Genomic DNA, 16,517 nt, shown 5'->3' with positions numbered 1-16,517 from the left:
TTATACGACTGTTGGGATCACCATTATAAATAAAACGATAAAGTCCACCATCGTCATATGTGTGCAAAAAAAAATCAGTATAAAGATCTTAAGTATAGGCTCTTCTAATTTTTGAGCAAAACAGTTAGTCTTATAAAAATAGGTTAGACAAAATTGTAAAAATAAAATTATTTTGTGTAGATATTTCTTACACGATTTGCTCCCGACTGGACTCAATACAATATGTATGAATAAGTAGTACATATCTGTATGTGCGAGTCCAGAGTAAGTTCATATCAGGCAAGCGACTAATCGTAAAAGAATCGTGCAATATGTTTAAAAAAGTATGCTGTCGCGATTTTATATTACATAAGGTAAAGTGTAACGATGCGACTTAACATCTAATGTCTCTGGGTGACGAAAACAGTAGAGTATTTCAAAATCTGGACTATGAATCTACAGAACATATCCTGAGCTCCTTAGTCATAAATAGGTACTATTTAGAAACTGATTTAAAAATATGTCCCACTTAATGATTACACTTTTATTTTATGCACAATAAAATCGTACATTGTTTTAGGTTACCATTAATTTTGTTTTGTTTTCTGTTGCCTTTATTTTTATTTTTCCTTTCGTCCTAAGTCTCAGTTTAGTTTAACTCTATCGCTGGTAGACCAAGATACAGGCTTTGCCTAGTTTGGGTACCCCTGGAAATTCTAATTTTAAGGATCTCATACTTTTATGTGAATTTATTTTAAGTAGAATTAAGTCTGTTTTTCAATAAACGCTTTCATTCAATTTTATCCTAATTTGTGTTTCATAATTCTTGGTGGTACTGCTGTAGCTGTTTTCATGACTTTTGTGACGAACAATAAGTCATCAGTTTATTCAGTCACGTCAATCGCATGTATAAAAATCGTGCGAAAACATGTCACCCTATGGCAGGTGTACAAATAAAGACATGACCCGAAATTCCTGCCATGGAAGTCATGTAGCATGTACAAATTCAAAACTTCTAATTCCCTAGACAATTTTAGTTATTGCCATAAAATAAAATCTTCACAACAATAAAATACAATGGATTTACTTTACACAAAGAATATAAATATATCAATTAAACTGAACGTGTATACGTATAGGCAGACTAAAGTTTTGACTTATTCAGCCACTTTTGCCACTCTCTGCACTTATAGTTCAATATCAGCAAAAGGCTCTGTACAATTATTTAGGTTCATACTGTAAATAAGAATATATTTTTATAATGTAAATTACACTGTACAGTTTTTGACAAATGTATTACGATGCAGTATTATAATTACGTAACTATGGACTCTGACGATTACGACAAATTACATGAGAACGAAAAACAAAAATTTGTAAAATTACATAAAAAGTTTTATTATTTTAGCCAGTTTAATAATTTACAATTATAAAACATAATGTCTTGTGACAGTATGATGAGCCGGGGCGCAGTGCCGAGTGAATTTTACTTTTATTTTCTTTAGTATGTTACTCCTGAACACAATATGATATTCAAAATGTGAATTCCTTCTTCTTAGTTCTACGATTCATCTCTCGTGAGTCGGTGATACATTGATAATATGGAAATATTTATTCCAACGGGCCGATGTTCAAACGCTCGGAGAGAGGCCTGGGAATAAATGTTTTTAAATTATTAACTTTGATATAGGCATCGCGACAGCGCATACTTATTGGCAACACTATACATTACTAACAATAAAAAGGTTTGCACACATTGCGTTTTGTTCTCCGATGGGGTATTCAAAGGTGCAACTAAGGGCTAGGGCACCCACTTTTTCCATTGTGTGATACGAAGTAGATCCCACCGCCATATTGGATACAAACTTCAGACCCCGGGCTGACTGAGCAGAACAACCCAATATCAGTTTACCTGACCATGGACTACAGAGCGAGGCAACTAAACTTGGCACTTCAATTTATTATCCTTCTATGACCAATGATTACCTTGCATGGAAAGACTTTAAATTAGAAACATAACAGTGTAGATTTATACAAGAGATTAAAATCAAGTTAAGACGAAAATAATATAAAATTTATCCTCAACTTCAATATAAACTCAGCCATGAACTCAATCGAAACACAAATATAGATGGATAAGTAGGTATGTGCCGACAACCGTTTCAGAAAGTAGTATTTTTACTATATAGCCATCATACATAACGTGGTTTCGGCCGACTAACCGGCGTCTCCCGCCCTGTGAATTGGGGGCGTTTGAAGAATTCCACCACGGTATTCCCTGCCTGTCGTAAAAGGCGACTAATAGGGGCCACGATGGGGGTCGTCGGCGGGCAGCAGGGAGCTGTCTGCCCTAGTGCATTTTTGTACGTCTATACACAATTTTCGGTTGACCCCCGGGATGGACGTCAGTGTGCAGTTGGCCTCATGCTGCCGTAGACGCAGAGGGTGTCCTTCGGTGCACGAGGGCTTCTGAACAACGCAAAAAACGGCGCAACGCCTGGTCGTAAGGCTTGGTGACCACAACATAACCGCTCGGTCGCCCCCCACTGGGCGGTAGTCATAAGGCACTTTCCCCGCGAAAATAAAAAAAAACCAACATAATATAATATAATCAGCGTAATCATGACTATGGTCTTGCTCGTCTTTCACTTAGACATCTTTCATTACGCGATATTCGGGCCTCAACCAGGCTGCACGTAGTTATTTCACTGAATCATGTGTATAGAAAATCCTTACGCGATATCGGAGTCGATGCTGTCGAAGAAGTTCACCATATCTTTAAATTCGTCTGACAGTTCTACCATGTTGTACATCCTCGGCTTCGCTATCGATTGCAGACGAATCTCTGGGTATTCAGTCGGCGGCCATGGAGATGTAGCATCATCTCTACACGTTGGGTTACTGGAAAATACGTTTTATATGTTTACATTCCGGATTAACATTAATTATTCAAATTAAACCCATACGAATATACTGTTAAAGGAATAAGTATTTCATAAAGAAGTTTAATACGTTACTCGCAACGGACGAAATTAAGCACGAAGTCAGTCATCCAATCCTTCATCTCGTCATCGCTGTCTACAGGAGGGAAAGACACGCGATGGCGAAGTATCGTGTCCGTCCGAAAAATATAAGTGAAGTCCTCTAGATGACTGGCGCCGCAGTAGCTCTCCCAAAGCGCGCGCTTGATTACGCTGAATAAGCTCTCATACGAAAACTCGTACAAGTACATCGGCGCAGCCCCCGTAGCATTCCGAAATTGTGCCAATTTGAATGTCGGATACCGGAAGAAGTTATCAGACATGAAATGTATAAGGTTTTCTATTGACGGTGCCCCGTGGAAGTATCTTTCTAAGACTCGTTTCCCTCTGTGTCTTGCATCGGTGGCATTCAAACTGAAGATTAGCCTCGGTGACAAAATGTGCCTAGGGTCTTTGCGAATACGACCTAACATGTTCAGATTAATTAAAAGTCTTCTTATGAACACCATCTCACTGCTTGTGAAGCCAACGAGTAATGGAATATTCGCTCCGCGCCCTTGTTCAATCAATTTGAGGGGTTCATCATCCAACACTTTGGTAACGCCCGGGTGATCGCTTTCCACCACCGGCACGAAGGTTGTAATACCTGTTTTGTACTGAACGATGCTATTTGCATACATAATGTCGTTTAACGGCATTTTTATCAGCTGTTTATGGATTACGGCGGGGTCTGTAGCAGTGATGCCGGCTGCTTTGAGGAACATTCCTGCTACAAACCTGGCATATACTGGCGACGCGCTGTAGAACATGGGTATGGCCGTACCGCTTAACATGATGAGCCTGGATTAAACATCTTTTAAGTTAGTCGCATTTGAAGGGAATAATTTATTAATACAACATCATTCATCATATACTAAATTACATCTGCGATTGTAGTTACCTTTGGAACAAGCCCTCAGCGGCTTTAGACAGTGACAGCAAATGTACGGTCATGGCAGCCATGCTGTGACCGATAAGTGTCACGTCCCTGGGGTTGCCACCGAACGCTTTTGCATTCTCCTGCACCCACTGAAGGAAGAAGATAATGTCGCGCAAACCGTTATTGCCGGGGATCTTATCTGAATCCAATGACAAAAAGCCAAATACTGCAAGCCTGAAACATCAAAGTAACTACTGTACCTAATCAAGAAATTAAATTCATATATTTTGTTAATAATTCTCCGGATTTACTCAGTATAACCGTGCTTCATCCTACTAAGAAAAACCAAAACATCTTATATTTTTGTCAGTCCCATCTTCCAACTCAAATTATCGCTCGATTCCGCGCGCATGTTTAAACCTTAATAGAATTATATCTTATATATCATGACCTTCTCCTACCAAATACGGCAACTTGTGACTAGAAGCTTCTTCTCGTTCTCTCAATCTGTGGTTTTGTTAAATGGTCATTTTTTGTATTTAGCTTTCTTTAAACTTGCTGTTTGTTCATCAGTGAATACTTTTAGGCTTGACTTTATTGTAACTGTTTTATATCATTGTGTAATATAAGTTGCTTCTGATTTCAAATAATATAAAGTAAAAAATACCAGGTTTAATAGCACTGAGGTAGTCGTCACGACAGTGCGTCCCAAACCCTAGCAATATGGTAGGTCAACAATTTTCATGGTTAATGAAATTATACGTATATAGCTACTAAGTACCTGTAATTGAAAGACATCACGACCACGTCGCCCTTGTACATTAAGTATCCGGGTCCATGGAGATCAGGATTTCCGGACCCCGACTGGTACGCCCCGCCGTGGATGTTCACCAGTATGGGGAGCCCCTCGTCTAAGTTGTTGCCATTCAGTTTGGCACATATTGGCGAGTAGACGTTGGCATACATGCAATCTTCTTCCATGCCATTAGGATGAAATGGGATAATACCATAGTACTCGTCTAGTTGAGGGCACACTGGGCCTTCTAAGACCGTGAGCCGTATGTTTGTCCATGGTTTACATTTTTGGAGCGGCTGTTGTAAGAATATAAAATTACTAGGGGGACCCACCGCAGGTAAGCTACGCCTGGGTGCAATTTACATGTGATCGTTAATGTTTTCGAAGAATATTATTCAATCGATCTAGAGTTTTTTGCTTTGGTATCAGTAAGTTGACTGCCCTAGGGCGTAGTTGTATGTATTACGGTACGATTGCCTTGGTTGAAATCCCAAGTCATTGCTGCGTTTTAATAACTTATTATTATCCCGTATGTAACCTTAAAACATTTTTGGTATGCAGTTGTTTTCGAAGTCGTATTTTATTTCTTGATTCTTTGTTAGTCATATAGATTAAACTTGTACTTGGTGTGTTTAAGCGGCATAACCTAATTGCCAGTAAAACGAGCTTCCAAGTTGAAGGTCACTTCTTCAAAATTCAAAATAACTTTTTATCGCAAGTGTACCAAGTGGTGATGTGTTATTGCTTATTCGTTTCTACAAAATGTCACAAGACTTACAGCGAACCGCCTGGCTCCGGTGGGTGGTTTGGCGTACGGTATGCCTTTGAAGCTGTAATACTTGGTGGCGTTCTCCGCCAGTTCCACGCTGCCGCAGATGGGGCCGGACTTCAGCTTCACCACCACGTCGCAGCCGTCACACTTGTCGTGCTTTGCGTTGGTGCACCGAGCTGTCGGAAATTATCATTAGGTATACATTACCAGGCTAATGAAGATACCGACTCGAAATGTACGGGGGGGGGGGGAGGCTATGTTCAGCGGTGGATTTTATATGGCTTATGACGATGATACACCAATATGAGGTTGATGCGACACACTTTTTGACGCATGTTGCAGAAATAATTTCACTTAGTTGGTTTGCTAAGTCACTTGCATGATGTGAAGATCCCAGTCCCAAATACATGTTTTGTGCGACTGGAGAATAAAAAGCCGCGTTATTTTAATCTACATAATTTACATTTTCAACCATTAGACTAAACGGCGATATAAAAAACTAAAATTCCCGTTTGTGTTGAAGCAAGGCTGACACAGCAAGCTCAGAGGGTTAGACTTACTGCAGCACAACACAGCAAGGACAACCGTGACTGCTCGGAGTGTCATTGTTGGTTCAAAGACCTGTGCTGTAGTATGTGTCCAGGCGATCGACAATGCATTTATACGTGACGTTATCTCTTCCACGGTTCATGTATCGTCTAGTTAATTAGCACAGGCAACGTGTTCTGTTTAATATTAATGAATAGACAATGTTACCCTCACCGCGATATCGATGTGCAGCAAGTTTGTCAATCATATAAATGTTCCATGAATAATTCCTAATTCCTAAAGCAAAAAAACCTGTTTCTTCGAAGCGATTAAACTAGAGTAAAAAGTAGTGGAAAGTACTTTTGTGTGACGATTTAGATTTGGGGAAACATACATTTATGTCAACCTGTGCAAACGGCCTTGAGCAGTTCGTTCCATACTTGAATTTGTTTATCGTTAACAATTATAGAAAGGCACATTGGCTACTGCGTCAGCTCATTCCCGGCTTTCACAAGTCCAATTGATTTGCGATTTCGTGTACTATTACTTTGTTAGTATTTACAACATATAAATTTGCGGGATACTTAACTCCTCACCAACTTTCAGCAGCTATGGTGTGTAAAGGCTCATAAGAGTGGTTGTAATGCGTGGGGGTAAATACATTATCAATGCCCCTCACGGGGAAAAGTATGATTTAAAAAGTTTTTAAATAATAATAAAATAAGCTATGACAGAAAAACAAAAGTTATATATAAAAAATGTTATATATGTATCCTTTTACTTTATTGTAAGTAGCTAGTACCTGATATTTTAACCCAAACGACCTCGCGTAGGGGAACCTAACCACGAACTGGGACCACAAATAAAAAAAATTACCTTTTTAGACTTTTTTTTGTATCAAGAGTTATCAGTATTAATTGAAAAATATTTATCCCGGTAAAACGTATCACGCGGGTGGAACCCCAGGTAAAAACAAGTATATTATATATCTTGCGAAAGATACCGGGTACATCCGGCGGATGCGATTAACTAGCGCTAAAATGTTGGCTACAACAATTAAATTTACTTTAACATAACTACTTAACGTTAAAGTAATTTAGTGAGTTTTATTCCTCCGTCGATTTATAACATTTATAAAGTTTCTTTTTTCGCTAGGATGTTTGGGATCTCAGGGCGCCTTCAAATGAGTCGCTTAGTGTCACGCGGAGGCAGAGGTACTAACGCTACAGCCGCGCTGAATACGTTTCCAACAATTACCAAGACATACGCTCAAGTATAAGTCTTAGGGCGCCTTCAATTTGTCGCAACGTACCGCGGCGGCAAATTTAAAATCGCCTTTAGAAGGTAAAGCGATCTTAAATAGGGTAAAGTGTAAAAATGAGACTTAAAATCTAATGTCTCTGGGTGACGAATGTATTTGAGTATTTCAAAATCCTAATTTGTAGTTCAAAATTCTTGGTGGTACTGCTGTAGCTGATTTCATGACTTTTGTGACGAACAATAGGTCATCAGTTCATTCAGTCACGTCAATCGAATGTATACAAATCGTGCGAAAACATGTCACCCTATGGCAGGTGTACAAATAAAGACATGGCCCGAAATTCCTGCCATGGAAGTCATGTAGCATGTATAAATTCAAAACTTTTAATTCCCTAGACAATTTTAGTTATTGCCATAGAATAAAATCTTCACAACAATAAAATACAATGGATTTACTTTACACAAAGAATATAAATATTTCAATTAAACTGAACGTGTATAGGCAAATTAAAGTTTTGACTTTATTCAGTCACTTTTCCCACTCGCTGCACTTATAGTTCAATATCAGAAAAATAATCTGTACATTTATTTAGGTTCATACTGTAAATAAGGATATATTTTCATAATGTAAATTCCACTGTACAGTTTTTGACAAATGTATTAGGATGCAGTATTATAATTACGTAACTGAATGAACTCTGACGGTCACGACAAATTATAAGAGAACGAGAAACTAGAGTATTTTGTAAAATTACATAAAGTTTAATTATTTTAGCCAGTCTAATAATTGAGCATTATAAAACATGACGTCTTATGACAGGATGATGAGCCGGAGCGCAGTGCCGAGTGAATTTTATTTTTATTTTCTTCAGTGTTACTCTTGAACACGATATTCGAGTAATATTCAAAATGTGAATTCCTTCTTCTTATTTCCACGATTCACCTCTCGTGAGTCGGTGATCCATTGATAATACGGAAACATTTATTCCGACGGGCCGATGTTCAAACGCTCGGAGAGAGCCCTGTGAATGAATGTTTTCAAATTATTAACATTGATATAGGCATCGCGACTGCGCATACTTATTGGTAACACTATACATTACTATAATAAAAACATTAGCACACGTTACGTCTTGTTCCCTATGGGGTATGCAAAAGTACAACTAAAGGCTAGGGCACCCATTTTTCAAGTCCTCGAATTCCAGGCCCTGGCTGATCCTGAGCAAAGCACTCCAATATCTCATCGCCTGACTAGGGACTTCAAAGCGAGGCGGCCAAAGTTTGCACATATATATATTCTGTTTTACAATGACCAATCGCGCTTCCATGCTCGAAAAGAATTTGTATGTAAAACATAATCTAACAGCTCATGTGATAACGCCCTTTCTTTTAATTTTTATCCGTGGTGCTTTATAACTGGCTTATCTAGTTATAAACGTCCCTATCCTTGAGGTTAAAATGCCTCTTTAGTTCATTATTTGTCTCCGCTTTGCTATGGAGGGAAGTGGACAATTGATGTTTCCAACTCCTCCCTATCTTTATATTTGATTAATTTCGTTGCGGGATAATGACAAATTAGTTTTCCCTGAGACTCGACGAGCTTCACTGATCGGTCTCATAAAATGCGTGCCACAGCTGATCCTGGTTTAAAGGAGTTGTACTGGTGGGTGTGAGGACGGGAAAGACTTTATCTAAAACATAACAATCTTGCACGCAGCTGTCTGGCGGCAAAATTGATTCTATAGATTCATATATAAATTCAAGTTAAGCAGAAAATTATATAAAATTGATTCAATAAACTCAGCAAAATCCCAATCGAAACATAAATACAGATGGCTAAGTAGGTATGTGCTGAGAGCTGTTACAGAAAGTAATCTCTACTATATAGCCATCTTATATAACGTGGTTTCCTATAAGTCCTGCAATTTTAAGAATCCGAAGTTAGGTTAAGATAACCTTGTGCAGACCAACATAATATAATATATTCAGCGTAATCACAACTATGGTCTTGCTCGTCTTTCACTTAGACATCTTTCATTACGCGATATTCGGGCCTCAACCAGGCTGCACGTAGTTATTTCACAGAATCATGTGTATAGAAAATCCTTACGCGATATCGGGGTCGATGCTGTCGAAGAAGTTCACCATATCTTTAAATTCGTCTGATAGTTCTACCATGTTGTACCATGTTGTAGAACATGGGTATTAGGGTGGAGCGTCAATTTTTTTTTTAATTTTTTCTATGTTGTATAGCACTATAAAGTTGCATATCACACTCAATAATATAAAAAAAATATTAAAAAAAATATTGCAACCTATTTTTAGCCCTCTACCGACGTTTGAAGGTCACGAAAAATCGTCAAATCGAGATATTTTTAAATATATCATATAGCAAGAAGTAACTATTACTTATATTGTTAGGTAACTTATAATATCTTAAATCACTATATTTATATCTATAAATAGTCCGTACGTATTGAAAAATTAACAACTAAGCAATAAAAACACAACGTCAATACGAAGGAAATAAACTATAATTGCGGTTACAAGAGAACATATTGCTTTAATAATGGAGCCAGGATCACACTATTTAGAGCATATAACTACGTTGTGTGGTACTGGAAAAGCCATAGCGGATTAAATACACTTGTTTTTACTAAAAATCATATAAATTTAAACAATTCATTGGCTATTGGATGCGACCGAACTGCTACAAACACTGGTTAGAAAGGTGGAGTGAATCGTTTCGCATTGGCATAAAATAAAAATACTTTATTTATCACGTAGGCGAATAAAGTTACACTTATGATACGTCGAAACAATGTATAAGAATAATTATAATTATTATTTCTAAATAACAATTAAAATTTATTATATAACTATGGACATTTTAAATTAGGGATAAAATTTGTAATGAATACAAGGTACAAACCGAAGTAATCAGCTCGGCTGGCAGGTAGGTGGAATAAAAGCATAACGCGTCGCGATCCTAACCGGCGAGGACATGAGCCTAGCCTAGCTAATCTACTAGCCTTTCACTTTATTTAAGTGATGACTACCCGAAGAAGAATGGTAGAAAGAAACTCCGGGCTTATGTTGTCATCAATTGTTCAGTACATCTTTTGTATTTTTTCCAAGTCTTTTTTGTAATAAGGCAGTCCACTGCACTGGTTTATTTGTCTACTACATGCGAATGAACTATCCTTTCGGCAATTGTTTATAAAATTAGATGGAGCAACCAGCGGCCCTCAACTCTATGCCGGGCCAATAGGGAAAGGGTTGGAAAACTTTACTGATCTTCCTGTCACTGAGTTTTCTTCTATACCGTCAAACGTGCCTGTTTTTCTGAAGGAAACTGAAAATAGTCTGTGTATAGATTAGAAATATCAAATGTGTCAAGCTATAAGTAGCGGCTCATGTTCTCAAGGCTTGTCTTACAGAAATCTAGGAAAAATAGCTCATTGAAGATGTTTAACAACGACTAACAGAATCTCAAGACAATATGTAGTCATCAAACCCTTCTTATCAATTAATTAAATTCATGTAATACATTTTAAAAGTTTATTTCCATGTCTGGTTTTGTATAAAGAAAGAAAGTTCGTTTAAACAAGGGCGAACCCACATCTACAAATGAATAGAATTTTTCCGATGTTTGAGCGCTGACATTAAAAAGATTATTGATCCTGTTATACAAAGAAGTTCATTTTTATGTTTATCTAACATAAAATTGCGCGCAATAATGCCATATTTTAAAACAAAAACCATTTTAAAGTACCCCTAAAAATCTGAATAATTTACGCAATTTTTCACGATTTTGTTATTTTTGGCTTTCAATTTCATATTGATTTTTCATATTTTTCCCTCAATAAAGAATTCAGTTCATTGTATTATTATTATTAGTAGTATTTTATGTTTAAGTTTATGCTAAAATATAAAAGATTACTGATTTTGATGTTATTTTGTACTGATTTAAAAAATATCTTATTTAATGTATTTTTTTAAAAAGTTTGACCTAAGGTAGAGGGCTAAAAAATATGTCAAAAAAATAAAATAAAAATATATTTACATATAATTTTGCCATATGCAACTTTCCGCAGGTGTTCAAAATCGATTTGATGACTTTTTTTTTTCTCCATACTTTGACGCTCCACCCTAATGGGTATGGCCGTACCGCTTAACATGATGAGCCTGGATTAAACATCTTTTAAGTTAATCGCATTTGAAGGAAATGATTTATTAATTTATCATGTACTAAATTACATCTGCGATTGTAAGGAAGGTTGTAATACCTGTTTTGTACTGAACGATGCTATTTGCATACATAATGTCGTTTAACGGCATTTTTATCAGCTGTTTATGGATTACGGCGGGGTCTGTAGCAGTGATGCCGGCTGCTTTGAGGAACATTCCTGCTACAAACCTGGCATATACTGGCGACGCGCTGTAGAACATGGGTATGGCCGTACCGCTTAACATGATGAGCCTGGATTAAACATCTTTTAAGTTAGTCGCATTTGAAGGGAATAATTTATTAATACAACATCATTCATCATATACTAAATTACATCTGCGATTGTAGTTACCTTTGGAACAAGCCCTCAGCGGCTTTAGACAGTGACAGCAAATGTACGGTCATGGCAGCCATGCTGTGACCGATAAGTGTCACGTCCCTGGGGTTGCCACCGAACGCTTTTGCATTCTCCTGCACCCACTGAAGGAAGAAGATAATGTCGCGCAAACCGTTATTGCCGGGGATCTTATCTGAATCCAATGACAAAAAGCCAAATACTGCAAGCCTGAAACATCAAAGTAACTACTGTACCTAATCAAGAAATTAAATTCATATATTTTGTTAATAATTCTCCGGATTTACTCAGTATAACCGTGCTTCATCCTACTAAGAAAAACCAAAACATTTGATATTTTTGTCAGTCCCATCTTCCAACTCAAATTATCGCTCGAACCCTTACATTCCGCGCGCATGTTTAAACCTTAATAGAATCATATCTTATATATCATGACCTTCTCCTACCAAATACGGCAACTCGTGACTAGAAGCTTCTTCTCGTTCTCTCAATCTTTGGTTTTGTTAAAAGGTAATTTTTTGTATTTAGCTTTCTTTAAACATGCTGTTTGTTCATCAGTGCATACTTTTAGGCTCGACTCTATTGTAACTGTTTTATATAATTGTGTAGTATAAGTTGCTTGTAATCTTATCTTCATATATATGTATATAAAAATGAATCCCTATTTCCCTCGGTCACGCCATCACGCGTGAACGGCTGGACCGATTTCACTATTTTTTTTGTTGTGTTTGTTATTGTCAAGATAAGGCTCTTATGTAAGATTAATAATAAATTATAAAATTTAGGAAAACTTAACGACAATATTAATTTTACATAACTGTCAGTGATTTGAAATAACTGTCAGCGATCAACAGAATGCGCGCGTGCATACATAGTCAAGACAGGACAAAGTTTGTCGGTTCAGCTAGTTCCAAATAAAATAAAGTAAAAAATACCAGGTTTACTAACACAGTAACGGTACGTCACGACAGTCCGCCCCAAACCCTAGCAATAAAATAAAAAAAAATAAAATAAAAATGCTTTATTCATCACGTAGGCGAACATAGTTGCACTTATGATAAGTCAAGATACATGAGAATATTTAATTATTACTTAATTCAATTAGCTTATATAAACAAAGACAATTTATATTGAAAATAAAATAAATGAAAAATATACTTAGTAAACAAAGAAGCCAGGTCGGGCTGGCAGGGAAGAAGAAATAAAATGATGTATATATGTATTTTTAAATAAGCAATAAAGGAGAAACGCGTCGCGATCCTCACCGGTGAGGACAATAAAAGCCCTAACCTAGCTAACCTACCAGCCTTTCACTAACTACCTAAGCGATGACTACCGAAGAAGAAAGGCAGAAAGAAACTCCGGGCTTTATTTTTTGTCATCAATTGTCCATTCTTTTATAATATTGTTATTAAATATATATATTTTTTAATAACCCTTTTCTATACAAAGTCTGATTAATTATATAAGCTAATACACGCACATCACCGTAAAAGTGCGGAGAAAATCCACATAAAGTATTTGGCAATAACTAAAATTTAACGAAAAAAAAAACAATAATACTAAAAAAATTATAAAAACTATGAAACAGTCAGTGTACAGCGTGCATACGCCTACATTTACAAACATAATATTTTCATTTCATATTTTGTCATAGATCTCGGTTAATATAATTTAGATTATAAATTTTAACGCTGGTGCAACAAAATGATCAGTCGGTGGTCTATTATACATTGATAATTCAATGAGTCAATATAAAATAGAATATGTAACGGAAATTTAAAACTGAAATTTAAAACTGTTACTCAGTATAATGTCAAAATTGTAGAAAGGTACACATGAGACGTTTATGTAGTTAATTTCTAATATTGGCGTTAACATAGAGTTGGACAGGGTGTGCAGGACTGTTTTTCCAAACCGTCTGATCATCGAGGTAATCCTTTACATTATAATACCCCTTTGACATTAACTCGCGCTTAACATGACACTTAAATTTATAGCCGGGCAGATTGGTTATTTCAAGAGGAATTTTATTATAGAATTTAATACAATTCGCTAGATAAGATTTATTTGTTTTACAGAGCCTGAACTTTGGAACAACTAGTTTATTCTTATTTCTAGTGTTCAAAAAGTGCAAGTCACTGTTTTTTATAAAAGTACCTAGGTTCTTACGGACATACATAATATTTTGAAAAATGTATTCAGCTGGCAAAGTCAGTATATTCACCTCCTTAAACAGTTCTCTAAGGGAATCGCGAGACCGAAGGTTATAAATTGCATACGGTGGGTCAACAATTTTCATGGTTAATAAAACTATTCGTAGCTACTAAGTACCTGTAATTGAAAGACATCACGACCACGTCGCCCTTGTACATTAAGTATCCGGGTCCATGGAGATCAGGATTTCCGGACCCCGACTGGTACGCCCCGCCGTGGATGTTCACCAGTATGGGGAGCCCCTCGTCTAAGTTGTTGCCATTCAGTTTGGCACATGTTGGCGAGTAGACGTTGGCATACATGCAGTCTTCTTCCATGCCATTAGGATGAAATGGGATGATACCATAGTACTCGTCTAGTTGAGGGCACACTGGGCCTTCTAAGACCGTGAGCCGTATGTTTGGCCATGGTTTACATTTTTGGGGCGGCTGTTGTAAAAGTATAAAATTACTAGGGACCCGCCGCAGGTAAGCTACGCCTGGGTGCAATTTACATGTGACCGTTAATGTTTTCGAAGAATATTATTCAATCGATCTAGAGTTTTTTGCTTTGGTATCAGTAAGTTGACTGCCCTAGGGCGTAGTTGTATGTATTACGGTACGATTGCCTTGGTTGAAATCCCAAGTCATTGCTGCGTTTTAATAACTTATTATTATCCCGAATGTAACCTTAAAACATTTTTGGTGTGCAGTTGTTTTCGAAGTCGTATTTTATTTCTTGATTCTTTGTTAGTCATATAGATTAAACTTGTACTTGGTGTGTTTAAGCGGCATAACCTAATTGCCAGTAAAACGAGCTTCCAAGTTGAAGGTCACTTCTTCAAAATTCAAAATAACTTTTTATCGCAAGTGTACCAAGTGGTGATGTGTTGTTGCTAATTCGTTTCTACAAAATATCACAAGACTTATAGCGAACCGCCTGGCTCCGGTGGGTGGTTTGGCGTACGGTATGCCTTAGAAGCCGTAACTCTTGGTGGCGTTCTCCGCCAGTTCCACGCTGCCGCAGATGGGGCCGGACTTCAGCTTCACCACCACGTCGCAGCCGTCACACTTGTCGCGCTTGGCGCTGGTGCACCGAGCTGTCAGAAATTATCATTAGGTATACATTACCGGGCTAATGATAGGTCCGAATGGTATTCTGTAGGGGAGGCCTGTGTTCAGCGGTGGATTTCATGTGGCTGATTATGATGATACGTTATTATACTAATGCTCTGGTCTCACAGCAATAAGAGGTTCATGCCACACACTTTTGTGCGCATGTTGCAGAATTATTTCAGTTCGTTTTTATGGCAATTTTTATGGCGTCAAAGTTTGTTCCTCAGCAAAAGTTGACATCATACTAGCGACTTGTTATTAAACTTTTTTAAAAACTTGAAAACATCCGGAAAATGGAATACACATATTTTTAATCTAACACAATTTACATTTGCTACCGTTAGACTAAGAGAAAATAGAAAAAGAATTACAATTCTTCTTTGTGTTGAAGCACGGTTCACACAACAACTTCAGAGGGTTATACTTACCGCAGCACAACACAGCAAGGACAACCGCGACCGCGCGGAGTGTCCAGGCGATCGACAATGCATTTATACGTGACGTTATCTTTTCCACAGTTCATGTAACGTCAAGTTAATTGGCACAGGCAACGTGTTCTGTTTAACATTAATTTATTGAAAACGTTACCCTTACCACGATATACACGCACTGCAAGTTTGAAAATTTGATGAAATACTTACATTTCATTCACGTTGGTTGCGCCATATTTCTAATTCATTCTTTATAAATTTTAACTTCGCATTTCCGGTCGCGTCAATCCAAATGATGTCTTTTTTTATTAATAATTAGGTGACACGACACGTGCACTTCCTTACCGCATCCCTTTCCCGCACATACCTTTCCAGCGAGCGAGAGCGCTTCGCTGGGAATTGGTTCCGCGAGTGTCCGCGCGCCGTACGGGGTGCGGGTGCAAAAAACACTCACAACGTCTGTGATGTTATTTCCTTAATTAACTTCGTGTGAGTGTGCCTATCATAGATAGGGAGTGAAGTTTAGTATAAGTGGTCGCCGCAAGCAGAAACACGAAGCCGCCAGCATCATACAGCCGAACCGCCGCCGCAGACGCCGTAAGGTACTGTGCTCCCATCCTTTAGGAGTTGCCTATATTTTCATTTCTATCCCGCAGGCAGCTCTAATCCTACAAGTGCGTGTCGTGTCCAGATACATTTTTCCCCCGCAAAATACAGTCCATTAATTTTTCTAAAGTAAAGAACCAGCGCCTCCAAACGTTTTATCAATTACAATAGAGAAGATGGTTGGAAGCTTGCACAAGGCCTGGGATCCAGTTCTACATTTAATTAAATCGGAACCCAATAGACCGGCTGCCAGACTTCAAGACATTAATGAGTAGATTGGACTGTCAACAGCAAAAAAAAATATAGTTAAATGTAGGTAGATATCGTAACTTTGACTTTTCGGACTAC

At 37.6% G+C, this 16,517-nt stretch overlaps 3 protein-coding genes across 3 annotated transcripts in view; 1 reads left to right on the top strand and 2 right to left on the bottom strand.

Moving 5' to 3' along the window:
* The window catches only part of LOC115449799 (serine/threonine-protein kinase D1), a 151,903-nt gene that overhangs the window by 37,130 nt on the left and 98,256 nt on the right, over positions 1 to 16,517 (top strand). The window lies entirely within an intron of this gene.
* Positions 1,279 to 3,071, bottom strand: LOC115449740 (juvenile hormone esterase). The gene is made up of 3 exons (XM_030177627.2): positions 2,997 to 3,071; positions 2,716 to 2,880; positions 1,279 to 1,630 (listed from the first exon to the last, which is right to left on the bottom strand). The coding sequence occupies exons 1-3, from the start codon at positions 3,041 to 3,043 to the stop codon at positions 1,591 to 1,593; spliced, it is 252 nt and encodes an 83-aa protein (XP_030033487.2). The 5' UTR covers positions 3,044 to 3,071; the 3' UTR covers positions 1,279 to 1,590.
* Positions 10,815 to 14,644, bottom strand: LOC119189245 (juvenile hormone esterase-like). Its single transcript, XM_037438374.1, has 3 exons — positions 14,156 to 14,644; positions 11,819 to 12,031; positions 10,815 to 11,718 (listed from the first exon to the last, which is right to left on the bottom strand). Exons 1-3 carry the CDS (start codon positions 14,353 to 14,355, stop codon positions 11,487 to 11,489), a joined length of 645 nt encoding a protein of 214 aa, XP_037294271.1. The 5' UTR covers positions 14,356 to 14,644; the 3' UTR covers positions 10,815 to 11,486.

This window comes from Manduca sexta, chromosome 13, assembly GCF_014839805.1.
Source record: "Manduca sexta isolate Smith_Timp_Sample1 chromosome 13, JHU_Msex_v1.0, whole genome shotgun sequence".
NCBI classification, from domain to species: Eukaryota; Metazoa; Arthropoda; class Insecta; order Lepidoptera; family Sphingidae; genus Manduca; species Manduca sexta.
Note: the sequence above shows the minus strand (reverse complement) of the source record. Positions and strands in the feature narration are given on the sequence as shown.